Here is a 27,861-nt window from a genome sequence, read left to right on the forward strand (position 1 = left end):
GTTACGATTATGTTATGATCTGTTATATATGCGTTTTTGTTTTTCGACAAGTTTTACGTCTACCGTTCTGGTTTAACGTGTATGTGTTCTTGTTTACGCGTAAGTTTTACGGTTACTGTTCCGTCTTATTTTGCGTGTGCAACTGAAAGCAAAGCTGGGAGGCAAATGGAAATAAAAAATTTGTCCATATAACAAACGTGTATTATATATGCGCTTATGTTCTCTCCTACGAAAAATAGTATGCAATGTGAAATACAGGTACAAATAGAAAAATATTCCTTCAAAAGTAGCTCTAGCGGGTGTATCAAATTAATGGCATACGTATATGGCTTCAAAGAAACTTATTACGATTCGTCACGCGGTTGTGAAGAAAAATTGATTTATTACATCATATGCCACTTTTATGCTACTGCTGCTTCCGCGTGTTACGTACATATTATTCAAAATATCAATGTTACCGTACGATTCCTACTGCCATACATCCTTAAACACACACACACACACAAAAATCAATAAAAAGTACAATTTCCCTGCTCCAGTATCCATAAAGAGCACTAAATACACATTTCCAAAACGTTCTTGTTGAACCAAAAGAGAAAAAGAAAAACGCAATTTTATCACGCAATTTAAAACGCTCGATGGAAAGAACGCGTCAGGTATATTACCTTACCTGCGCAACAAATCTCAACTACAAATACAGAAATCGAAAATCTCGATCCTCTCGCATTTCCCATCGCCTTTATCGGATTGAAAGAACAAAGACACCTCCGAGGATCTCTCGCGCGAAGGAGGAACGTCTCCTGTATCTTTTCGCGGGTCAGCCGATAATTACGAGTTCGAGGCGTGGAATTTTATCTCTGTAGGCGGCAGCCAGCGCTAATTTCTCCACGGTGGCGTACAATGACTCGTTATGCACGGTCACGTCCTCGCGAACGATCGTAATATCGTGTGCCGCACCGCAGTCGATACACCCGATGCTCTTCCACACGGTTCTTTGAACTTACGACCTGATAACTTGCTGCTCCTGCCGCCAATGCCTTTGCCTCGTCGTCGTCCTCGTGCCACCGCGTATTCCGCATACGACAAACGGAAGCACGAGAACCTTCCCTATGGACGTTCTGCGGAGATCAAAGCGAAACTCTCGTCGTGATATCGACCGTCTCTAAAGCGATGCTTCGCTTCCTTTTTTCCTCTCCTTCTCTTGCTCCTTCTTTTTTCTTTTTTTTTTTTTCTTCTTTTTTCGTAACGCACTTCGACGGTGGAAATAATTATTAAGGCTGTTTATTCGTGCTCGAACCTCGTTTCCTGGGGAAGGGGGAAGGAAAGGTATAATTAATCTGGAAGGTGAACGAACGTAAAATGTACGTTCGATGAGACGTTATACTTCGTTCGAAATAAATGGCGCGTATAATAGTTGTTTGGGATGCTTCCAATCGAATGAATTTTGACGAGTCGACGACGTTTGCGAAGTTTATCGAGAAGCGGATATTTTCTGGAGACGTTGATGGAAGATCGAGATTTGTGAAAGATTTGAATGGATAGAAATGTACGTAGTGTACACAACACGTGAAAATGTATATAATATATATATATATATAATAAAATATAAAACGTATGCTTCGTGCATTTGTGGGAAATTTAAATGGACAGAAAGAATACGGAAAAATGCGTAAACTAAAGTACTAAAGAAATATTACTCGTTGTAATATTTCGGGAGTGAAACAAATTTTCATGTACAGGTATCTCTATGTACTTTTTTTTAGTATAAAAATGGATAGATTCGTACGAACATTCACGGTCTGTTGGTTAAAATTTGGGCGAGAACGTTGAAAATATAGTCGGTATATTGAATCTTGTCGAAATATTGCTTCTACGAAACGCGTAATCGACGAAGAAATTAAACGAACGTAAATGTATCAAGATATTCGTGAACCATAAACGTCGTAGATGGATGATTCTATCTGCGCAATTCCGTGAACTTTCTTCGTCTTTCGAAGTTTAAAGCAAACTAGAAGTTTAAAGAGTTTATTGAGAAGCGAATGCCTTCTGAAAATTAGAAAAATTAATTAGCTTGTTAACGAGAACGTTGAAGATAGTTAAGAACGTGTTGCCCGAACGTTGCTTCTGGAAAAATTACGATCAGTACGGATACTGAACGAATGTAGATAAATCACAAAAATGTTCAACGAACTACAAACGTCGAATGATAGACGATTTTATCTGAATAATTTCTTTATAATTCCGCGAATTTTTCTCATTTTCTCCGGTAAATCATCGCACGAAAGATTAGATGAAAGTACGTTCGCAAGATCAAAGTATCGGTAAATGGTCTGCCGTGTTATTGGCTGCTCTTTGTAGCAACAGCAAAGCATTTTTTTTTAATCATCGTCGACGATGAAAATAGTCGTCGCGGCTATTTATTTTTTATCGGACGTCGCTTCCGGGAAAAGTGTAAGTAATAACACGAGGGTTGACGAACGTTTATTATAAAACTTACGTTACCTAACAAGTTCTTGAAAATCTCTATGTAAGTTAATTTTACGTCGTTTGAAGAATTAGCGTCTGGAAAGAAACAGCGAATTACGGAATATTCGCGTTACGATCGACGTAATCCAATTTTCGAATTTTTCCTCCGCGAAAATAACGATGACGTTAGCTATTGTGACTTTCTAAATTACATAAAGTCTGTTAATTTAACATAATTTTTATTATATGAATTTCTTCCTTCCTTCCTTTCTTTCTTTCTTTCTTAAATAGACGAAAGAATCGTATCGAAGCTGACTGAGGGTGATCTACGTCGCTCTCTTGTAACATAACTAAACGTTAATTTATGACGACCGCGCACGCAAGAATATTTTACGAAAACATCTACCATTTCACAGATAATAACACAACGTCGAATATAATGCCGTTTACGAATTTGACAGTTCCTTGGTCTGAGCAACATGTAGATATACTTCCATCAAAGTCCCGAGAGCAAGCAGTGATAACTCAGGAAAATGTAGTTAAACCACCTTCAAATGGTTGTTCCGAGACACACGAAATAGAAGCACGTAAATTGAACACGATCTCTATATTTGCAAGTACGAGCTATCCTGTTCTTTCACAGCCAAACTTGTTCATTATATTACAACGTTGCGATCAAGCGGAACATGTCGCGTAAACAAAGATCGTTTAAAGTTTTATTAAAAAGTTATATACAGGGTGGTTGGTAACTGGTGGTACAAGCGGAAAGGGGGCGATTCTACGCGAAAAAAGAAGTCGAAAATATAGAATAAAAATTTGTCGTTCGAGGCTTTGTTTTCGAGAAAATCGACTTTGAATTTTCGCTCGGTACGCGTGCACTTTATCGCGTCTCGTTACAACGGATCTCACTGTAGATCGTTGTCTCGATTGACGTTATTCTTTTAATTTTTAAAATTTTTAAATTTTTATTCTATATTTTCGACTTCTTTTTTCGCGTAGAATCACCCCCTTTCCGCTTGTACCACCACTTACCAACCACCCTGTATAATAGGAATACGAAATATCGCCTCCAATTTCAAGTCAATTTATATACGAACAGTCTAAAAAAAGTGAGATATACGTCGAATCGATACGAAAAGTTGGTCAGTCCAGGATCGGTTCAGCGAGACGAAACAAGATCGCGAAACGAGCTTCATGGGATGATAAATCCAATCTTTTATCACTGTCAGAAGAAAACGGAATAATTAACAGCTAATGATAATCGCAAGTTTATTACTGTTTCCTATCCTACTTCGTATTTTTACCGTAACTGTTTAATAAATCTTCCAATGAATTATATTTATATAACGCTTTTTGTCGATTGTTAAATCCGCGGATACTCTGTACTGTATGACTATACGATTAACGCTAGGTTTACGGGACGTCAATTTGACGGGTGCACCAGATCGAAATTATTCAGAAAGGAATTCATATTTTGTTTAGGCGAGGAATTGGCTGGAGAAAACAAGAAGAACATTTGCCAAAGATCAGACGCTTCATTTCTGTCACCTTCAAAGTCAGAAGTGCGAAAAAGTTGCCAAGTGGGTTATTGCAAAAAAAAAAAAAATAGAAGTAATAATTATTGTATATATTGCAAAAAGATCGTATGTGGAAAATGCACAAACAACATTCAGTACATTTGCAAAAAATGTGCTCAATAGATATGATTACCCTGTACCGTTAACGTTATTGTTATTTTTTTAGCGATAATTTAATTTTTTATTTATTAATAATTAATTTAAACGCGAAGCCTAATATTTTTCCTTTCAGATTTAATTTCCATAAATAGATTTTTTAAAAAAAAATGCGTATTTTCTTTTACCCGGCAATTTGACGGGTACCGTAGAGGTAGGTATACTACATACAGATTTCAAAAATTAGAAAGCCTAGGAAAAAATAATTTTGTGTATAAATTCTTTAGATGAAATGATTAATTTACGATGCAAAATGGTTAAAATTAATGCTATGGTTCTCGAGATATTTCATTTCGAAGTTCGAAATCCGTCAAATTGGCGGGTCCCGCAAACCTAGTGTTAATGTTATTGTTATTTTTTTTAGTAATATTTTAAAAAAACTTTTTATTTATTAATAATTTATTTAAACGCGAAGCCTAATATTGTTCCTTTCAGGCTTAATTTCAATAAATCGATTAAAAAAAAAATGTGTATTTTCGTTTACCTAGTGTTAAAGAAACCTAGAAAGAAAGTAAACCTAGTGTTAAAGAAATATAAAAAGAGGCGTATCCTCTGGAAAAAAGAACTTTGATTTCTCCATATGGGTCGGACGATGTGGAACGTGTTAATAAGACGTTGTATCATGCGTGCATATTTTGCCAACGGCGATGCGTTAATAGAACTAATTTGCAAGGTATCTAGTTGCAAGAGAAATTTTCGTGTTTCATTCGAATCGTGTTACATTAATACCGACGAGTAGCGACTCTACCAACTGGGATGATGCAAAAGTAATTAACGCGTGCACAGTTCGTTCACCGGCGATGTCTCTTTCGCATCGTTAAAATCTGCCGTGCATCACACGAAGCGGAAAAGCGTTTGAGTTCATTAACGATTCCGCAGAGTTTTATTTCGAAATTGGACGTGTTTTCTAGACGCGTTTCCTTGCTTTAGCTATTCGTTAAGAAGCCTCGTTGACCGAATGATTTTCAAGATCCGTATCTTTCCTAATGCATCTGACATAGTAACTTAGAAACGGAAATTACTCGGACGTTTCTTTTCCGGATACATCGAATCATTAAGACACAAGTCCGTGTTAGAACTTGGCTTGCGTTTCGCAGAAAGATTTTACGCGCATCTCCGTTGGAACGAACGCAAGCATCTGGTCATTTTCAAGTTACATAATAATTTCGTTAGAATTTTAGATTCAGGACTATCGATTAATCAAGAATCATTTTCGTAAAGAAATAGACCGTAACGATTTATTCGAGACGCTCGGTTCTACAGCCAATTCGTATAGTAATTTCATTCGAATTGTAAGTTCAGAATTATTAGTTGTATGCACGTTTCATGAAATTCATGGCAAGACGTTAATTACAACTAACCAAGAATGTTTTTCATTCAAAAGGAGAAAAAAGAAAGAAAAGAAGGAGCGAAACAATTTATCGAAGATATAGACGAAGATATACTTTATAGAAGAACCTGATATGTCAACTTCATGCGAAAATTATGGAAAATGTAAATGCAGTCTTACCATAGAAAATTGTCCACTTCGTCGCTCTAACGTGACACTATTATCGTGTTTATATTGCTATTTGAAAGCAATTCGAAAACGTATACAGAAGTTAGAGCACATTTACCGTAAACACATATTTCATAAAAATATTAGTATACAGCACGAGTAACCTAAAGTGTCAAGTATACGAGAAACGTTAAATGGCCCCATTGGGCATCGAGGTTCATGAAAATAATGAATAATCGACTGTTCAAATATTTTGGTATAATTTTTACCAAGTGTACGTTTGTAGTTATACATTTTCGCATTGGTTAAATTTTATTAACACCGTATAACGATATTCGTATTCGTTGCAATGTTAATGGAATTTCAAAATTTATTTTACACGATATGACATGTTCGTGAAAAGTTTCTGCAACTGTACAGCGAGCAAACGAAAGATTAACGCCGAGGCTATTGGTAGTTAATGCGAAGAAAACGGATATAACGTGGTAATCGTGAACTTTGATGATCGAACACACGGTACAAATTGAGATATACGCGGTTTCACGCCGGCAGAGGAGGAATCGTTTCTCGTAGTGAGCACACGATCAGCTGTTCCGGTCATTATCACAAATTGTCCGGGCAAACGAGCGTCATCCGACGTCCACATTATACCTACGCTCTCATACTTTTCGCTTCTTCCACCTTTGTTCTCTCGAGAGGTTCTCGACGTTTCAAGAAACAACGAAACTCCAGCCTCTGGCCGAATTTTTAACCATTTCGTTGCGATCGTTCCGAGATAGAAACTGTCAAATTTATATTGCACGCGAATCATATTATGCACAGAAAATCGATATCATTTTCTCTGTTCGGTTAAGGGGGTATTCTAGTCTACAAATTTGAAAAAATCGAAAATTTTTTTTTCATATTTCCAAAGTTTAGATATTCAAGAATATGCCTTTAAAAGGATTTTTCAAAATTTCAATTATTTTACGAGTTACAGCCATTTTTGTGACGCGGCAACTGCTGCGGTTCGACCGGAACAAATGAACAGTAGTTGGCGTGCACGATATCTCAAGTTCTAACGAACCGATTTATTCTAAATTTGGTCTGAATATTCCTTATATATTCCTCTATCGTCCGAACCACGCTCAGCTCAAAATCTTTAATATTACTATTTTTTAAACGTTCGGAATTGTCAAAAAAAACGTGCGAAATAAGAAATTTTTTTTCAAACGGCCGTCATTTTGCGAAAAAATGTTGTATTGACTTTTCCAAGGTTCAGACGATAGCGGCATCCATACTAATTAAGAATTCGTTCGCATTTTTTGTTTCGGATGACCAGAAGGTTTGATATCATGCACGCCGCGACACCCCATTTTTTTGGCAGCGCCCACTTTGCCAGCTCGTAACTTTTTAAATATTGAGTTTTTTTTTTTCAGCGAATTTTTCACGTAATCTCGAAATATCGATAAACAAATGATAAAAAGAAGGATGGCAAAAGTATTTGTTGTTTCGCTTGTACAGAGCTTCGAAAATCGCCCGAAATTCATGCCTCTAGACCAGAATACCCCCTTAAATCTGTGAGCTGATCGTAGACGAAAGAGTGTATCGAGCTGGCAACTAAGTGATCGCGGATTTTGTCATTCGGTGGTATCGATAAGATCCGCAACCACTTAGTTGCCAATCCAATAGTGAAACGAAAAATAACGAGAGTTTAAAGAATTGAAGCTGCAAGTGATTCGAATCTAAGAGACAAAAGGTACAAAATTATCGAGCGGAAGAACGTATAAGACCGAAGAGATTCAGAAATATTATAGTAATTACGTAATCGTACGATGTATCGTATTATGATGATCGGGTAATGTGAAAACATTGGAATCTTTAAGCATTCAAGAGCACTTGGCATGCTCGTGGAAGTAGAAATGTTATTTGTTTGAAACGCTATAAAAAAAAAAAAAAAAAAAAAAAAAAAAAAAATGATGGGTAGAGCAAAGTTATCAGCGTAGCGGTATAAATTTAACGACAAGGTGGTGGCTCGCTGTCCAATAAATTCGTTCCAAGGCAAATTGCGTAGGTTCTGCCAGCGAGATATCTGCCGGGAACAACTTGCAGTTTTTCAGAGATTTTATGCTTTCTATTAAAATAGTAACGTTGGATATTTTCCCTTTGTATGTGCTACTAGAAACATGTATAATAATATCGCGACAGCTTACACTCAAGTTGTTAGAAATTGCACAGAAACCGTTGAACCAAGCTTCTCAATGAAATGAAAAGTACCTCGGAAATATCTCGTCACCGATCTTTGTTTTAACCCACAGCGACATAACTCTAACTATCCGCCAATGAGAATCATTATTACTCACGTAACCGCGTAGATCCTCGAACCAATCTTCTCGATAAATTAACAAACGACTGAGAAATATCTCATCGTCGATCTTTGTCTCAATCCGCATCAACGTATACATCGCATCTCTGCCAAATACAATTTCATCGCTACTTATTTCCGACCGAATCGTACGGATTTCTAGATTCTCGAACCGATTCTTCTCGATAAATTACAAAATATCGAAGAAATACCGCGTCGCCGATCTCTACCTTAACCCACGTCAACGTATACTTGGTCAACTATCCGTCAATGAAGTTGATTCGCGCGATTATCTCGGTCACCCTCGAACGCACCTCTTCGCAATAAATTCGTACACCGACGATTGCCACCACAGATTTATTTCCCATCGAAGGGAACGACTATCACGCGCATCGGTAACTGCCTATTGAAAACAGCGTACAGAAATTTACCGTAAGACTCGTACCACCTGCGACGCTTGATCGGGCAAGTGACCCGAATGTTAAACGTTGAACGCGGTTTAAAGAACGAGCGCAACCGGCCAAACGGTTCACTGGGTTATCTATTAGAAGTCTAGCAACACTATTGAGCAACGGACCACGGCTACAGCAGCAAAGTTTCGTAGTGCCACGTTTTGGTAGAACTTGGAACCAAGCCACTGTCATTCCCTTGGTTTTTTCTACGTCCAGAGATAGAGGCAGATTACTAAGAACGATCGAGCGCTCCAGATTTAAGAAACAGCGCGAACAATGCGTGGCTGGTTCGCGCGATTACACGACGATGTAGATCTTTATCGTTACATCGCGAAACGCTTTGTATTTACGAGTGTTCAAGATCGTACGGTCGAAGATGTTCCTTGAACGAATATAGCGTCTTTAACATGATCGACGGCCGAGACGATTTCCGAATGACAATCATACTAATGCCAATGTCGTATTATACGCTTTCATGCCACTTTCAGCGAGCTATATTTATGGGGAAAATTATAACGTCTAAACGTAATAATTTCATGGTTTATGAAAGTGTACTTAATTCTGGGTCGTTTTGCGTTACATCGGTTAGTCTGGAGCGTCTCGCTCTATAATTTGTTAACGATGATGCTAGCAAATTGACAAATTATAAGTGGCACGTTGGCGATTTCTATTGTGCAGGTTTTACTGTTTCGTAATTTTGTTAAATAGGACGATCGTGTTTTATAAAATTGACTTGCAATTGCGTACCTAAAGCGGAACTTTGCCACGTTTTAATGCCAAACTTGTTAATACCTAGTCGTAATTTGTAACTCCGTGATTCGTCAGATTCCATTAGTGGAATTAATTCGATCGATTAAACCACGATCTTACCACGAAGTGAACGTTTTGAAAATAATTTTCCACAACGATCGATAACACGGTGGCGAATGAACGAAACTTTAAAGGGTAAGGCAAGCGAGAGACACCATAATCCTGCAAAATGGAGTTATAATTGACAAGATGAGTGAACGGTTACGACGTATACCCTAAAATAGACGGCTTATCAAGTCGGTAAAAAGGTCTACTATAAAAGATACCAATACTCGCGCACACAGACGCAAGTCCCAATTCCAAACTCTTTTGTACCGTAACGAATTTCCAGCAAACGGTATACAACTTGATTCGTCTCTGCAATCAATCAAGATAATACGTTCCATTCGTACAACCGAATCGATTTATCAAAATTTCGCGCGAATCGGAACAAGAGTCGGCATACTCTACAAGTATAATAAAAGGTAAAGGTGAACAGAGAGAAACGAGAAGAATAGAACGAGAAAAAAGAAGAGAAGGTGGCTGGCGAAAGAAAGGTTCGGTAGCCAGATTCGTATGGATCTTATCCCATCCACGTTTATCTTTGGGTATCTCACGTGCAAGAAAAAGGAGCGGCGTATCATTGGTAGAATACCTGTTCCCTGTGGAACAGAGTAACGGCGGCCTTTATACATAAATGATCAGAAGCAAGGAGGACAAGCAGTCTATAAATACAACGAATGAGACGGTTTCAGCTTCGTGCTTGGGTAAAAAAAAGGTCTGTCTGGCGAAATGGGACGACATATTTCCGCGGAAGAATTTCAACCAGACACACTCTCGCCGTTTAAAACGCAACCAGTCCGATTTCACGCTACTTTTTGCTGGACAAATTTTTCCCCACTCGAGCAAAGTCTAAAAAATGTATCGAACACCTAGTTTGCTGTTTGCGAATTCTTTTACATTCGTTCGACCTTCTTCTAGAAAATCGTTCCTCTTCGCCTCGCCCTGTGTAAGTTCGGAATGTTAATCGTAGTACGTGACATAGCACTATATTGTCTTATAAATGAATTATTTACGATTTATCAGTTTCTCTTTTGTACGCGTTCTTACCACGCGCCAAATATACCTGTAAATTATTACAGTTGCAAATTATTTGCAAGATCTCGGGTATCCAGATGGACGAAGGGAAACCTAATTCGTAAATCGTGTTCGAGTATGTTAATTGATTACGCCAACGTGTTCGGACATTTACCGGAGAAAAGTTTCACGCGTGTATTGTACGCGTTGCGCATTTTCAAACTTTATCGGCACCGTAAAGAGATTTAACGACACGAGCGTCGCGATTACGTTGGTAAAATTTGAAGGTAATCTGCATATGTATACCGTGACTAAATTAGAATATAGAAGATATAGAGCATATTCATCGGAAATATATATTTAATAAAAAAAAAAAAAAAATTAGTATACAACATGATTAGCCATCTTAAGCGTAGCATCGAAGTTTATTAACATTTTGACTGCCACGGTGGTCATTGGTAAACGGAGCGCTTCAACTTCTTACAATCGTAAAAATTGTACGAAAATTGACGGTTAGAGCATTTTGAACATAACCGATAAATAGAAGATACTTCGAAATAAAAAGTGCCCCGTTGAACGATTAAACGTTTTCATTAGAACATCGATAAAAAAAAAATGAGAACAAATCTTGCATCTAACGGTGCACTGTGTTTGCATCGATATCTTTGCGGGGTAATCTACGAATATTGTTATAAACACAGCTCAGAAAATAATCGTAAATGATGCTTTGTAATCGTATAATCGAAGTTAGAAGTGTGCACATACCTTACCATTATATACACAATGAGCAAATACCGTTTACTAACATCTTCTACGCGTTTCGACGATATACTCCGCGCGTTTTGCTCGCGACGAGACAACGAATGCGAATGGTTTGTTGAAATAAACGAAGCCTCGTTGTAATACTTCGCTATCGACTGTTACCAAGGCGTCACGGTGATCACCCGCGACCACCAATAAGACAAACGGTCCATCGTGAAAGAATGTTGTCTTACATCATCGATTTATTATTATTTTGCCATTATATGCTTTGAATAATAAAAATACTCGCGTGGCGTCCTCAGCGAATCGTGTGATTTCGGCGTGGCAGTCAAAGCGTTAATATCGTCTGTTTTATTTAAAGATGTCTATTAAACCCAAGATACAATTTTAGATACATTTTGGTATTCACAATAAACGGTGAATTTTTGTAGCGATGTTTTAGGCAAAAGTACCGATACGCAACGGTACGACGTAGCCATGCTATAATATGTGTCGGCGCTTTATTTTTCGTGTTTAATATAATTTTTGGGTTTAAGCCGCTCGGGGAGCGGAGCTTCTATGTGATTTTGTTTTTATTTGTTTTTTCTGTCCTGAAAATTTGATCGCAAAACAGGATTTAATATCGTCTGTTGGAATGGTCGTGTGATCTCTGCGACGTCTATACTTGTATCAGGTATCCTGTAATTTCTATGTACATTTTCACGTTCGTTTCAAGTTTTGCCAATGTATCCATTACAGTAAAGTCTCGCGTTAATGCCAATGAAATTTCTAAATGTTTCCTATAACACTCATCGTACGTTCGTAAAAGATGTCTACAAGCGATATCTTCTACAAAAGATATCCTCCAGCGTCATAGAGTCTACGTGTATGCCCGCTTGGATATTATCAATCCAGCGTTTCATCGAAGATAATTGCCATTTACATACGTCTATGTGGAATACGAGTGACTAATGAATTTTTTTTTTTCCAGACAAACAGATCGATCGGGAATAGGCTGCAAGTGGTTGGGTGGAAGGAGCGAGGATGAAAGAAAGCAGTTGGAACATCTGGGAGTGTCATGGTTGGAAAGGAGGTCTGAATGAAATTCAGCGTAATCCGTGACCGGTAAACGTGACAAGAAGCTCTCGTGCCTGTCGAATTCAATGAAGCTACACTTGCGGCTGCTAAAGTAAAAGTTTCGTATCAAATATACGGAGGACCCGCGGACGCCGCCTAAAAATCAATAACCATTTTCAGCCAGCGCGTCCACTCTTCTCTCCTCCCTCTGTTCACGCTTACACGGTTTTTCTTTGACCCAGAATCCTTTGCGCGTTACACCTCTAAATGCATATATGTGGAACGATGGAAAAAGTGGGCGTAGAGACGACGATAGACGCAAGAGTCTCGCGTATTGGTCGGAAAAATTCTAAAATCTAGGCGAGAGCATATTTTGGAGGACGATTTCGATCTGATTAATGGCACTATTTTTTAATTACTTCGATCAGTCGACGCAGAAACAACGATAAACGTAAGAGTTCTCTCTTTTTCTTTTTTTTTTTTTTAATAATAATTTGAATTTAATCGTTGGCATCGCTCAGAAATGACGACAAATGTAAAATACAAATGACAAATGTAAAAGCGCGTAATTCGTCGCTTTGCGCGAGAAATTCTAAATTCTTGACGATGCAGAAAAGTGGAAATATTTCGTAAGATAATGTGAATTTCATTGGGCGATACTCGACTGTTATCGTTCTATTTAGAAAATGTTGGTCGTATTATTTCTAGGTGGTTTTATCGGTAATGGGATTGAAGAGGTTGAAACGAACGTAGTTATCGTTGTAATAAATGAATAGAAATAAGAGATAAATGTGAATAGAAAGAAGGAGATTAATTATCATCTTTCGACTGGATACTCGGATAGAATTGAAAGAAATCAGCGACGTAAAGAATATTTAAGCAACGTTTTCTATCATTATCAGCGTTGAGCGTGGAAAATATTTAGAGTGAATTAAGTATACAGTGCAATTAAAAGAGACACGGCCGAGTAACCCTGCAAATTTCGTTCAAAAGAGAAACCAGCCTTAATCCTCCTTCGGTACGTTTCGTTGCACAGAGAAAAATAAATCTTTTTGACAAAAGCATTCGGTTCGTGTAACAAAAATTTACACGCAAGAATTTTTAATTAGAGAAAACTAAGCAAAGTATTCGAAGACGATAACATTTCGGGTGTAAAGATACGATAAGATGAGTCATATTTTTTTGTTTTACATGGGCATGCGATTTTAAAATACATTACTTTGTCAAGCAGTTTACCAGAACTGTCTTTCTATTTTTAGTTCTGGAGTTCTGTATGTACAATTCTCTAAAAAAAAAAAAAAAGACATAGATTTCAAAAAATCTAGATCGATTATTTTATTTTGAGTATTAGGTACGTCCTTGATATTTTTTCACAAATTATTCATCGGTTTGTTATCTACTGCTAAAAGGCTTGTATCTTTGAACCAAACAGATTGCTCCTCTTCCTAGTTACATCGAAGAAATATGGAATAACATAAAAATTATAAAATCAGCAAAAATTACGTTTATCATTTCGCTCTGATATCTTTGTCAACGCGCAAGCAAGGAATATTTCTGTCTAACCAAAATTCTTTAACAGATTATAACAATTCGTGAATCATCGATAATTCCATTAATCTGACTTTACTTAAGCTTACGATGATAAAAGTACGCCTTTTTAATAACCAAATTGTATCACAAAATCAGAATATCAACAGCATTGTATCGTATTATTCGTAATCTTGCTCTATACAAGGCAAAGACTATCTCTGCCTAATGAAAATCCTGCTTTAAAGCATCGTGAACCATCGATGGTTTTACGAGCGTCACGATGGGTCCGGAATTTCCCTGATAATCGACACCATCGTATCACACGGTAAAAATTCTAAAAACGGATGGCAAGTTGTAGAAAACGAGGAAACTGGTTGATTCTGCTTCGATAAACAGATCATGGCACGCTTTTACGCCTCGACGAGTACCAATTGTTTCGACTGATATCGGTACAAGTAGCCAGGAGACAAAGTTATTTTGATTTTCAATAAATACAAAAAGATAAAATTCATTGCAGAAAAACACGTAACACGAAGTAGGAATTTTAAAATAAAATCGTAAAACCAATAATTTTGACTGCTGTGCTGGTTCTAGCGTCGATCGAACCCTAAGCTTGCGCGACCCAATCGCCTAATCGCCAATAATCACAGTCAAGTTCGAGCAGTTATCGGACAACCGTCTTTCAGGACGCTGGAATATCGTGCTTGGATTATCTTCTCGCTGGGAAATAACAAACGAGTGAAACAACACGTGCAGTCAGCGAGAGAAGAGAAGGTGAGTGTGTCTCTATAAATACGATGGCCGAGGTGGGCGAACGAGAGATGCGATCCTGCGGAACTAGAGCGTCCAAGCTGGCCAATTTTACAGCGATCGTAGGCGTCGATGAAGAAGCTACCGGTGACACTGCACGCGTGTGCACAAGTGTCACTGTGTTACAGCGACCGACAAACCAAACGAACAGATTGAATTTTCCTTCGTTCTGTGTCCTATCGCGGGCAATTTTATTGCCGCAGGGAATGCAGCAGATTAAGGGGATGTGACGCGGATCGGACGGGATCAGATACGATACATCGAGAAAATTGCTGTCGATCGATAATAATAACCCGTCGATATTTGGCCAGAATTTAATACTACATTCTACGTGAAATAGATGAAAAATATTTAGATTAGAGCGACGGATGTGCAAACGATAGGTGGATCGTGGATATTTGTGGAAATTTGTAACTCGATATTTTTACGAACGCGACTGAACAAACTGAAGAAGGAAACTTTATTAACTGCGTTTTCTGCACATTGATCGTTTTATGCATTTGCGGGGAAATTTTAAACGCAAAAGTATAAACGAAAACGCGTGTAATAGAAAAGTTATATAGAATACCTAAAGTAAAGTGTTTACTGTAATAGCTGAGACAAATCGCTACTTAGATTTCAATTTTATTTTAATTACTATAACAACGATACGAATTCGAGTAACTATCCGCAGTCTAATTACACAGAATACTATACTTTCGATATTTCGTATAATTTTCTATGCTTGGCACATCTAGTCTATGTTCGATCGTTTTAGTTTAAATATTTTCCATCTATTTTCTACGCGTTTGGACTTTTCAATTTCTTACAAACGCCTAACGACGAATACTTACACAGTGTGGACAATTGCAGATGTCGAAGGAGCAGATATTTCTGAATGACGCTTGAGGTTCTCGAAGATCACAAATTCTCACACTTGACACTGGCGACTGAGAAAACTTGCACCACCGAACAAATATACAAATTTACTTATTAAAGACACGATTCGAAGAGTAAAGCGTGGAACACGTTGGAGCAGTCCGCTGATTCTACGAAAACTGATTCGAAAGCAACCTTCCTGCTTCCTTATATACCTCAGAAGCTTCTTAAGATTTTAATAAAGATTTCAGAAATTGTTGATTCAGGAAAATCTTCCAGTTCAATGACTAGCGGAGAAAGATAACAAAAGAAAATCGTGACTCAAAGGGTCTTACGATTAGATTTGGCCACCTATTGTAGTCACCTTTCAGGCTTCTGTGTTCAATTGCCCGTATCGTTTTTAGCATTTACAATGTTGGGACAATGTTACGGCGTAGGAAACTATATTTCCGGAAGAATAAATAAATAAACAGAAAGAACGCATTACGTGGGATTAGCCAGATAATTAGCAAAAGGTCAAAGAAGACTCGGTGAGATTTAGATTTAAGAAACAGACAAAGTTGAATGTGTCGTTGTTTCGTTAAATTATTCTTGTTACCACTTTCTAACTAAATAGTTTTGTCATATTAAATTGCAGCTATTTGTGCATTTACGAGAATCTTAAAGATAAAAGGAACGCGCATAATCTGCAAGAATGTACGAAACGTCAAATATAAAATATAGGAAACTATATTTCCGGAAGAATAAATAAATAAATAGAAAGAACGCATTACGTGGGATTAGCCAGATAATTAGCAAAAGGTAAAAGAAAACTCAGTGAGATTTAGATTTAAGAAATAGACAAAGTTGAATGTGTCTTTGTTTCGTTAAATTATTTTTGTTACCATTTTCTAACTAAATAGTTTTGTCATATTAAATTGCAGTTATTTGTGCATTTACGAGAATCTTAAAGACAAATGGAACGCGCATAATCTGCAAGAATGTGCGAAACGTCAAATATAAAATATAGGAAACTATATTTCCGGAAGAATAAATAAATAAATAGAAAGAACGCATTACGTGGGATTAGCTAGATAATTAGCAAAAGGTAAAAGAAGGCTCGGTGAGATTTAGATTTAAGAAACAGACAAAGTTGAATGTGTCGTTGTTTCGTCAAATTATTCTCGTTACCATTTTCTAACTAAATAGTTTTGTTATATTAAATTGCAGCTATTTGTGCATTTACGAGAATCTTAAAGACAAAAGGAACGCGCATAATCTGCAAGAATGTGCGAAACGTTAAAAATAAAATATACGTCGTAGTATTTATCGAATGGAAAGATTTCTGCTTGTAAAACTCCGTTTCTTGACTTTCGTCCGTGAAAATACGAATTTCCATGCTCGTTTTAGTTATTACCGTTTTATCGGAGATTTCTCGAATCGAAAACTCGTAATTGAATATTCCGACGATATAAAATAGATTCTTCTGGGTGTTTCGTTTTACATATGGAGAAACTGATCGATGGTAATCGACAATTTCCGCCGACCGAAGAATCAATTCTCCGAAATCTTATTGGTTTGCAATTGGGTTCGAAGGTGAACAGCTGAGAAGGGTAGAAAATTATGATGAACGAACGTCGTAGCCGGTTTATAACCCCCATAAACAAGAATTTTCCTTCCTACGATGTGACCTCGTGCTAAGAGAATAAAGACGAAGACTTTCTCGATTCATGTAAGATAGAAAGCGAGTACTAAGATCTTAAGAGAATTTGTTATTTAAATCTTCCACTCGGTCGTCGTTCTTTGCACGTTCTATACGCATCCTCTGGCATTGAGAACTCTTATAGGAAAAGGTGCACGAGTAAGCATTCAAATGTACACTTGATTTGATTGCAAAACTTGATGTTGAGGAACTGGAGAAAAAATCCATTAGAGAAGATTAGAAGAAAGAGACGGACAATGGACACGTTGTATGGTGTACTGATTTTTCAAATTAATCTACAACTTGTCTTATACAGGGTGGTTGGTAACTGGTGGTATAAGCGGAAATGGGGTGAAAAAAGAAGTTGAATATATAGAATAAAAATTAAAAAATTAAAAGAATAACGTCAATCGAGACAACGATCTACAGTGAGATCCGTTATAACGAAATGTGATAAAGTGCACGCGTACCGAGCGAAAATTCAAAGTCGATTTTCTCGAAAACAAAGCCTCGAACGAAAAATTTGTATTCTATATTTTCCACTTCTTTTTTCGCGTAGAATCACCCCCTTTCCGCTTGTACCATCAGTTACCAACCACCCTGTATAAGCAAATTGATAGTTGTTTAAATACATCAAATACGTTAAAGCAGATATATTAGAAACAGATTGTTCTAGATACAGTTAATACGTATAACAATATTAAAATCATTTATAAAGATGATTACAAGCAAAAGAAAACGGCGATGAGTTCTCGGGAAACATTCTGCGATTCCTTTGACGTCACAAGCCAGAGAACAACAATCCCGAAAGGAAATCCGCGCGGAATATGCAATTGAATCGCTGCAAAACGAAGGAAGACCATTAACGAACAAAAGCAACATCGTATCAGGCGTCGTGCGATGCGCTACTTCTTTACTATCCTTCGTTCGAATATCAGAATGCAAGAAATACATAAGAAAAGTATGAAAGCATTTGAGACGAGAAGCGATTAGTTTGAAGGGCATTTTATCCAAAACTCAAAGAATAGTGCGTTACATCCTTAGAACATCGACCACCCTGTATAATACGATAACAGCTGAAAGCAACATTTCGTATAATATTGTCAAGGATTCTTTAAAAATGTGAACGTAAAGCGAAAAATTCGTACCAATTCAGAGCAGGTAGGTACACAAGGATCATCGAGAGGTTCAAATATAAAATTTCTGTCGTCTGAAACTCTTCGAGGCTTCGAACAAATAATTTCCCGTAACTTTGACAAATGTTGTCAAAATATAAAACCCAGCGAGCGAAACAGCTACGCAAACGTTATTCGGAAATTCGCTCGAAATCTTCGTTTCCGAACGAATAACTTCCCTTAACTCTGATAAACGTTTTTAAAACGTGAAACAAAAGATCTATTCCGATCCAGCGACCAGAACACAGGTACACGATAGCGTTAAAGCGTGGACGTGCGACGATGCTTAAACGAGGTCTCTGTATTCGTCTTTGATCTTCACCGACTCGATAATAGAAACGTACCCTTTGACGTCGTTCTATCTCCTTTCTTATTCTTCTTCTGTCGCGAGGGTCGTAAATTTATAGCAATTAACGCGTATCGGCGTCGCTAGACGACCACCAGACGAGCCTCTCGCAGGTTGTGGACCTCGTGCTATTAGCAGTCGTGCAACGATATTACGAGCCACTCCGCCATGTGCAGAATAATATGCACGTCGTTGTCAAAACACGTGGGCGCATCTTCTCTCTTTTTCTCCCTTTCGGTCAATCACGGACACGTACGTATTGGTCTCGTCCCATCGATTTTATTGGTCAAACGTGTGTTGCACGCACATGCCGATATCGTTGCACTGGCGGTCGTTCGTCCGTTGTTATATCGCACCGGTGTCTCAAGAGCCTTCGTTCGATTAATAAAGGTAGAAACAAAAACGGCGGAAGTAATTGTGCAGATGGAAGTTGAATTGTTTATCGAGTTTATTTTTAGTTATGGAAGTGCGTTGGATCGATGGTACGACGTTCGATGAAAATATATCGTCGTGTGGTTGGTTGGCTGGTCGACGAGCGTCGTTCACCGCGAAAGAGAAAATTTCGAGCAGCAGCAAGAGACGGTGAAACTGCGATGAATTTTGTACGCTCGTTGTCTTCTTATTTATTACGTTACGTTGTTATCGATCGTTTTATCTACCGTAAGGTTTCGTCGTTATTAACCCTTTGCACTCCAATGTCGAGTGTGACTCGACATCGGTTTTCATCTCGGCAGCTTCTTTGTCGAGTCTCAACATTACACGTCCAGCTTTTTTTGTGAAACGTGCGTAAGAAAAGCAGGATTGCATGCTGGAAATTGTTTCAAGATACATCATATGCTTAAAAATTACAAAATACAAAATTGATTTCTTCCTTTATCTATTTCAATTGTCTTATTTTTTAGTTAAAGTAAGTTCCAAATAAAACGCTTAAGAGCGTTGGGAGCCGCTGCTGGTAACGAAACTGAAATAAAATTCCCAGTGCAAAGGGTTAAAATTATGTACAGATGTTGTTCGAACCAGATTCAAGTTTATAAGAATCGAGGAATATCGTTCGAAATTCAAGTCGAAGAATTTAAGAGGAAATAAATCTTGCGTCTGATCGATACTGTTCATGTTCCCTTGAAACTCTGCATAAGAGCTTGGTCTATGTGGCAGAGACAATTGTTTCTCCAGATCATGGTGGATTTATGTGTATTGGTAAAATATAACTCGAATGGATTCAAATTAAAATTAAGGGGTTTCCATGTGGAATATTTTAAAGGTAAGACAAAACATCGGAAGACAAACACACTACTCCGCGAAAGTACATCTTGTCTCGTAGATCTCGTCGTGATATTGCAAAAATATTCACGATCTATTCATCCGTCACAATAAGCACGATCACGACTCGCATTCTTAAGTACATAAATGAAACGTCGTGGCTGAAATATCCACTTGCCACTTATCCACAAATACACCGAGCTATATTATCTTAATTTTTAAGAAACTTCCGTGCCATCAATCTTCTGAATTCTAAACATCGTAGGCGTGAAAACCGTTAAAGCGAATCATCTGGAACATTCCTAAACGCCCAAACAAATAAGAATACGCGTCTTTATTTCTGTTTCGAGAACTATATCGTCGAGTGCGTGCAACTCGCGAATTTAAGAATCGATTTTCGCGAAGCGAACGCCGCGAGCAGAGCATCGACGCTACGTGGAAAGTGAACGAGAAAAAATTCGTCGGCGTCGTAATTAGCGAGGATCTTTAAATTCCCTGGACAATTAGCGAGTTCGTCAACGACGCCAGACAACCCTCGGACGAAATAAATACAGAGTGCTGTTCCAGGTTGTCAACTCGTGCCACAGCCACTTGGTCGATACGTCAAAACCACTCGAAAATACATGGGGACACTTTTCTTTTTTGGTAGAATATAAGTTGGCTGCGGGATTCAGAGTGGTTTTAGCCTTCGTTAGACCTGTCGTAAGATATTATGCCACGATAAAATTCATTTTTCAAGCTTAACACGCGATAAAAAGATATGGTTTCTGTAAGAGTCGAACCGCGTTCTTTAACCCTTAGAGTGCCGAGTACTCGCGGCCTATGCGGTCCAGACGACGTGCGACCAGCGCTGACGATCGCTGTGGACGGAGTACTTTTTCGCTAGACTGAACTCTGTCGATTGACTATTCAAAGCGCAAATCGCAATATGTTATAGTAATTCTTTTGCACGAGATTAAACGATTCAAGAGCGTTGTTTTTTAGTATTAATTATTTGTTATAAACATTGAAATTTACAGTAAACTAGAATTTGGGCAATAAACTAGAAGACGATAAACTAGAAAACTAAATTTAGTAAATATAACACGAGTTAATAATTCGGTTGTGCGTGAAAAATTTCAAAACAGTTATCGATATCTGCATTCGACGACAATTATCCGCGTTCGTATCGCGTGTCGCTACTTTTCTTATTTTTCGCACAAACGACACATTTTCTTCTTGACAATTGTGTGGTGCCGGCACGATTAGAGCATTTCGATGGAAAATGCCTATCGATTAAACGAAATGGTAAATCCTCGGACTTTCTCTTTCCTCCTCCTCCTACCATGCTTCTACGTTGGAAATATTTTCGTAAAACGTCTCTTGTCGACGCTAAATGAAATTCGCTAAATCTTTGTCTCGAAGCGGTAGATCTTTGATATAAAATATATGCATTATATACAAGGAATGCATTTATATTTATCTCGCACAAACGTAATAGTATTACTTCTGCGTAGGTGTTGGGAAAAATTGGCAAACGCGTATATGCGTCCTTAGTCCATGCCGGACACTTACAGAAAACGCATATGTGTGTCCTTAGTTCACATCGATAGCTTTCGCCAGACGCATATATACGTCCATGGAACTCTAAGGGTTTTAAACGTCGAACGTGTTTTGTTATCCTCGTTTCGTTGACGAGCTATAAACCGGATAACGAAGGTACTTTCAAATCGATAGAGCATAGATTCGCAAGGTGTGGGATGGGTAAAATATTCAAATATCAGGCTGATTTGCGTGTTCGTCGAGAGAGTTTGTCACATCGAGTAAAAGTTTGAGAAGTCCTGCAGCGATTAATTTTAGTAACAAAATCAGTTAACACTCGGCTAAATTAAAATTGTATATCCAATTTTAACGTTACTATCGATAAGGTTTTAAACAAATGATTTAAGTTTCATCTATTCTCGTCGTTCTATCGATATTCACGACTTTGAACGATGAGATTTCACAAGTTAAAACTCGCTGTCGATTCATGTATTTCGGTAACATTAAATTACGAATACAATTTGCGTATTGCAAATACAAATCAACTGCGCTCATATACGTACGAACGACGATGTATACGATCGTATGTGTGCAATCGCGCGCACAAAGGCAAGTTACACGCATTCACGGACAGAAGAAAGTACACACATGGACGCGTTGTACTTTTGTGGAACAGCTCTCCGTTAGAAAATTTTTCTTGCATTATTTATCGTATCCCGCTTTTGTTGCGTTAATTACTGTACAATTACCAGCTACGTTATGTTTATTATCCGCGATGATTCATTTGCCGCAGATACGCGCTTCGTTAAAGGATTTCGATTAATATTTTGCTCGAATTAGAAAGGTAGAGCTAAACAAGGATACGAGTTTGAAAAAGACAGATCGCTAGGACAGCGTGGATACCGCTAATTGATTTACAAGCAGAACGAGATAACATCTAAAACTTTGGTTTTTGATACTCTTCTTAACAAAGTAGATTCTCCGTGTAGATTCATTGTATACAGAACTTTTAATTGAACTAATTAAATTAAATGCTCTTTGTTTTATTCCTATGTTTTATCTTATATTATTACGAAATCTCCATTATCTAAAATATTTATGCTCTCTGATCTTAAGAGTACGGTGAAACATCTACGATAAAAAGAATTATTCAATCGTAAAGTGAGAATAATACGACCGATGGGTATTCCTTTTTTGTCTGGCACGTTATTGTTCATCTTGGCATAGAAAACACACGATGCACGTTCGATGCCAAGAGGCTAAGTACGAAAAATGATATTCCTGACAGTTCTAAAATTCCCTCTTAACAAAACACGCATATCGTTGATTAAAATGTCCTGGATATCTTCGAAGACGAAGAAGATCTTCGCGATATTCTATCGATCTCAACGTCTTCTACGTAAGAACATTCGTATATTTTACATGGTAGAAATAAATGAATCATTCTACCATATATATCTGCTATATTCTATATATTTATTCGTTCTTACCTTATTAATTCACGTGGAAAAAGTGAAATAATACCACGATACTATTCGGACGAATTGTTTCTTGAGAAGAAAAAGCAAACTTACCAATGGCAACTATCTCGTTCGGAAAAATATCTATGACGAAAGGCAAATCGTTATTTCTGGACGAGCAAAATATTAACAGCGAAACTGTTTCACTATTTCGCTAAATTCATTCAGAAAGCGATAGAACGACAACGCGTAGTACGAGACTGAGAATAAACGAATACTATCGATCAATACCGAACAGCGGCAAAGAGCCGAATAATAAAACGGAATGATAAAATTCGTACGAGACCGTCTGAAAGTTCGACAAACTACCTATAGCTGCTACTACTATTTTGCTACTTCATTCAGCAGATCACGTACACAATGAGGATTCGGATGAATTACTATTTTTAGAGAACGATAAAATGCAAATAGCAACTACTACCGACTTGTCGCTATTTCACTAACGAGACAGCTACGAGAACGTGGTTGCGAGTTTTACAACCGACCGACGTATATTCGCGTGAACGCGATTTCGTAGCCAGACACTCTGACAATGCAAAGGCATCGGCGACGATCTATTTGCCTGCGTGGAATCCTCGAACGAATTCGAAGAGCGTTGGCGTTGCACAACGTGAAAAGACGCGTTGCACTCGCGCACAGGTCACTGGTTACGCGTTAAAAAAAGAAACTGAATAAAGTCTTTGGATAAATCGACGACGAACTAGGGCAAACGTGGCAGCCGGGGTCTGACCTCGTGCCATCTCCCAGGCTCGTTCAATACCGAAAGCACGAGGAGAACAGGCGTCGATGACGTTGTAAGGACGCTGTCGAAATTCTGAGGGCCATTGCAAATGCAAATGCAAATGCAAATTCGTTCTAACGAAACCCTCGCTATGTTTCTCGTATTACGATAACTGTTCGTATCAGAGAGATACCTTTTCATTGTCATACGATATTTTACGAGATATTAATTTATTAAGCGTATATCGCGCAGTGTTAAACGAAGCTTGAAAGTCGTAACTGCGTTTCACATTCGATTAGCAGGATTATGTCAAATGCAAGTATAATATACAGGGTAAGATAATATACAGGGTGGTTGATAACTGGTGGTACAAGCGGAAAGGGGGTGATTCTGCGCGAAAAAAGAAGTCGAAAATATAGAATAAAAATTTAAAAATGTAAAAATTTTAAAAATTAAAAGAATAACGTCAACCGAGACAACGATCTACAGAGAGATCCGTTGTAACGAGACGCGATAAAGTGCACGCGTACCGAGCGAAAATTCAAAGTCGATTTTCTCGAAAACAAAGCCTCGAACGAGAAATTTTTATTCTATATTTTCGACTTCCTTTTTCGCGTAGAATCACCCCCTTTCCGCTTGTACCACCAGTTACCAACCACCCTGTATACGCTGACCACGTTTGGCGAAGTTGGTATAATAATTTCTTTTTTATTTAGTTATTTACATTCATAATTTGTTCGATTTGGACATTTGGTAGAATTTTTTGGCTGTTTGATTATCATGTGGGTGGCTACCCCCAGCGGGGTAGCATCTTCGTGTTTGTTAGGCTATATCCTTTGTGTGGTATAATAATAGCAGAGATCTCATTCACAAACGATATTTCGTCGAATACTTTACGCTATGCTTATTTATATCGTGTTATATCATATTCGTCTTATGAGAGAAATTATTGCGAAGTGCAGCTTATATTTGAATCAGATTATATGCAATGTTAAACAGAATTTGGAGAATTCCGTTTAAACTTGTCGTAATAATATGCTGACTATGTCGTTGAAATTGGTCTAATAACGCGACCAGTTTCATTGACACGTGAAATTTTATGATCTTTTTCATATCTATTTATACGTAGAACAAGAAATTTTCCAATATCGCGACAGCATAACGCGAAGATTGTAAGTCTGTTTTACATCTAACATTTTGTATGCATGATTTATGTAGGAATGTTTATTATAAATTAACAGAAAAGACAGTATGATAAACACAATATTGTAACACTCTCACGAAATCGAATATAATATCACGAATTCGATTATCACTATTTCTACGTCACAGCAACACGACGAACTTCTCTCGACCACGATAAATTCAACTCTGACAGCATTACCACGCTCATTTATCCCTTAACAAACCTTGGTAACGCTCGCAACACTCCTTGATAACGTTAACATATCTTAACAACGTTTATAAACAATCAGCCACGTCTTTCGCTAACGTCACACCATCCCACATTTATATAATATTTATATTTAATACTTATATCAACGCGGAAACATTAATAAACACGTCATCGAAAGACATGGATATAATTATCGAGTAGCCTAATCTGACATTTATCTTGCCGGCAAACGACGAATTACGTTACAAGAACATCGGAGAAAGTTCGATCCTTTCGGTTACCTGTTCCAACGTATCATTATCATTTTTCCCAAGACGCAGAAAACAGAGTAGAATGTCAGTGGTGGAATTATTACTGTAAATCGAAATCGTCAACCGCGATGATATAATAAGCGATCGGACGAGAATAAAACGTTCCTTCGATGGTGGCGCGGCTGCCAAGAAACGAAAATAGGGTTAAAACTCAATTCGAGGGGAGAAATTCGATACGATGGATAATGTTCTTGGCGGCGGAAGAATTAATCTTCCGACGATTAACACCGATCCTGCGCGTTCACCCATCTCGGCTGAGTTCACGTTTATTTTTAACAGCGTACTATATTTTAAAACATCCTGGCAAATCTATGAACCTCTAAACGTTCGCTGATACAACAAAATACGACACGAAAGAACGTATCTACCGAACGTACGTACTTCGTATTTAACTTGAATCGCTCGTATTCTGAAAATATTGGATTCTTCGAACATTCGATATGAAAAGAAACGTAGTTCTCTCAACGAATTCCTGTTTCTCGTCTTCTTAGCTTTTACGAACTCGGAGCTTCGAAAAATATTCGATCTTTCGCCGCTGAGAAAGTTTCCTAAAAATTGCAGCAGACCAAGTTAAAGAGTCTCTTGCGGATATTTCGTTTGAATTTATAGCTCGATAGAAGTTCACGACAAGTAATTTTCACTTTCAATTTCAAATAGCAAAATATAGCGACAGATATAGCAAAAGAGTGAACAAACATCGAAACCTCCTAATCACTGGACTACTTTTGATACGTCGCATCAGATCCCCAGGCTGAAGAGACACTAGCCGCTAGACCTAAACGCTAGATTCAATTAGTTATTTAAATTAAGTAATATTTACTTATTTATAATGCTTACTTACAAATTATACTTATCTATAATAAGTATCAACTTGTTACAAATATTCAGCCATGTGCACTGCGCCACGCTAGAAGAAATTACTGAAAATTCTCAATGCGAGAATTGACTGTAAATATCAATAAATAAATAAACAAAAAAATACTTCCAATTTCGCTCAACTCGCGACAGAATTTGAAATCGACTATTGAAAGAGTTTAGAGCGTAAGAGTTTATCAAAGAAGCCGATACGGAAATGCGTTTTATGTGTATTTTACTTTTATCTTGCGACCGTCTTTTGTTTCACGGGGAAAAATACGCTTGCAATTATCCGCTGATATATTTTATTTAACTTTTGCAAGCTTCGCAAATATACAGCGACAAAGTTAAAAGTTTTCTACGCTGTTGATATTCTTCTAAAAATAATCAACAAACTAGAAAGTACTCGACTGTTTCTCTGAGTCATTGGCAAAGTCGATTGGAAAGATCAATATCGTTTCGCTTATCGGCAATAAGCAGCTCGTGAAAATAAAGATCGAATAAAACGCTGATAAACGGACACGTGAAAATTGCAGTGGGATAATTGAACCGAGATCGAACGCGAATTACGATATCTCTGGTATTTTCCATTAACGAGATTGTTGTTGGCTTGGCAACTAAGTGATCGCGGATTTTCTCATTGCCATCCGATAACAAAATCCGCAATCACTTAGTTGTCAAGCCAGTAGAATAAAGAAACGCGTCGGCTATGACCATCTCGGTGTTAATTGTCCCGCGACAGAGGAAACTTTTCACGCGCAAGAAAGTTCTGCGAATCGAGCTACGTCGATCAACAGGAAGAAGAGAAAAATGACGTTGACGTGGGTGACGAGGATCGGTTAGAACGCAACTTTTGTCGTAATTAATCGTTTCCGATCTGTACGAAATTTTTGATTAGCAACGTTCTTTTCTCACGAGTTTTATTTCCTGCTAAAACAGAAGGATATGAGAAAATCGAAACCGAATGGGAAACGAGGATAAAACAGATATGAAGAAATCGAGGGAGGAAAAGAATTCACAAACTTTCGTGTGAACAGAAAGTTTCTGTACTACGAGTGTTGCAATATCGCGATTATTTCGTGTACCTGGCATGTAAATTACGATTCAAAACAGTCGTTAGATTCAGTAAGTGGTACAGAACAAAACTAGCTATGATTTGTACGTCCTCTGAATGGGAACACATTCTCAGAAATTATTCTACTTGTTTCTATGTGCATTCTTATTCAAAGATGCGAATGTTGCCAGTTAACGCAATAAGATAACTGGAATATCGTCAATCTTTGGGCTAATTAGCCTATCGTCGTTATTTGCCAATTTGCGACGATGATTTCTCCACTCGTTACGATCTTCAAATAATTTTCTGCCGATGGTGTATTTGTAATTTTTCATTAAAATAATATCGTCGTCGTATTACTTTCGTTGAAACGAATTATTAAAAATTCGACCACTTCGCCTGTAACGAGGTGCCTACTTTTCGTTGGTAAAGTGAGTCACAAAGTTTCAACGAACTCGTTTCAAATTCACCGACTACTGCCTTCTTTCGACACGAAAACACGAGATAGAAGGAAGGAAACGAGTTATCGTGGTATAAATGCAAATCGGACGAACGAGGGGCCAGAGTTTTGATCGATCCAACTAGCTCGATCATCGAGTCACCCGATCACGCGAACCTACCCTTAATTTATGCAACCGACCAACCA

General features: G+C 37.8%; 1 protein-coding gene across 11 annotated transcripts in view; it reads right to left on the reverse strand.

Annotated features, from left to right (window-relative positions):
- LOC126871446 (F-actin-monooxygenase Mical) overlaps positions 1-27,861 on the reverse strand; it is a 113,544-nt gene that overhangs the window by 27,191 nt on the left and 58,492 nt on the right. Inside the window, exons 1-2 of one of the 11 annotated variants that reach the window (XM_050630315.1) lie at positions 11,125-11,231; positions 1,005-1,305 (exon numbers count right to left, since the gene is read on the reverse strand). The exons of 7 other annotated variants lie outside the window; for them this stretch is intronic. In XM_050630315.1, coding sequence (XP_050486272.1) covers positions 1,005-1,079 — 75 coding nt within the window. In that variant the 5' untranslated portion in view covers positions 1,080-1,305; positions 11,125-11,231. Of the gene's footprint in view, positions 1-1,004; positions 1,306-11,124; positions 11,232-27,861 lie in introns of those variants that run through there. 3 more of the 11 variants (XM_050630323.1, XM_050630305.1, XM_050630357.1) reach the window with 3 other exon arrangements.

Source organism: Bombus huntii, chromosome 1 (assembly GCF_024542735.1).
Source record: "Bombus huntii isolate Logan2020A chromosome 1, iyBomHunt1.1, whole genome shotgun sequence".
Lineage (NCBI taxonomy): Eukaryota > Metazoa > Arthropoda > Insecta > Hymenoptera > Apidae > Bombus > Bombus huntii.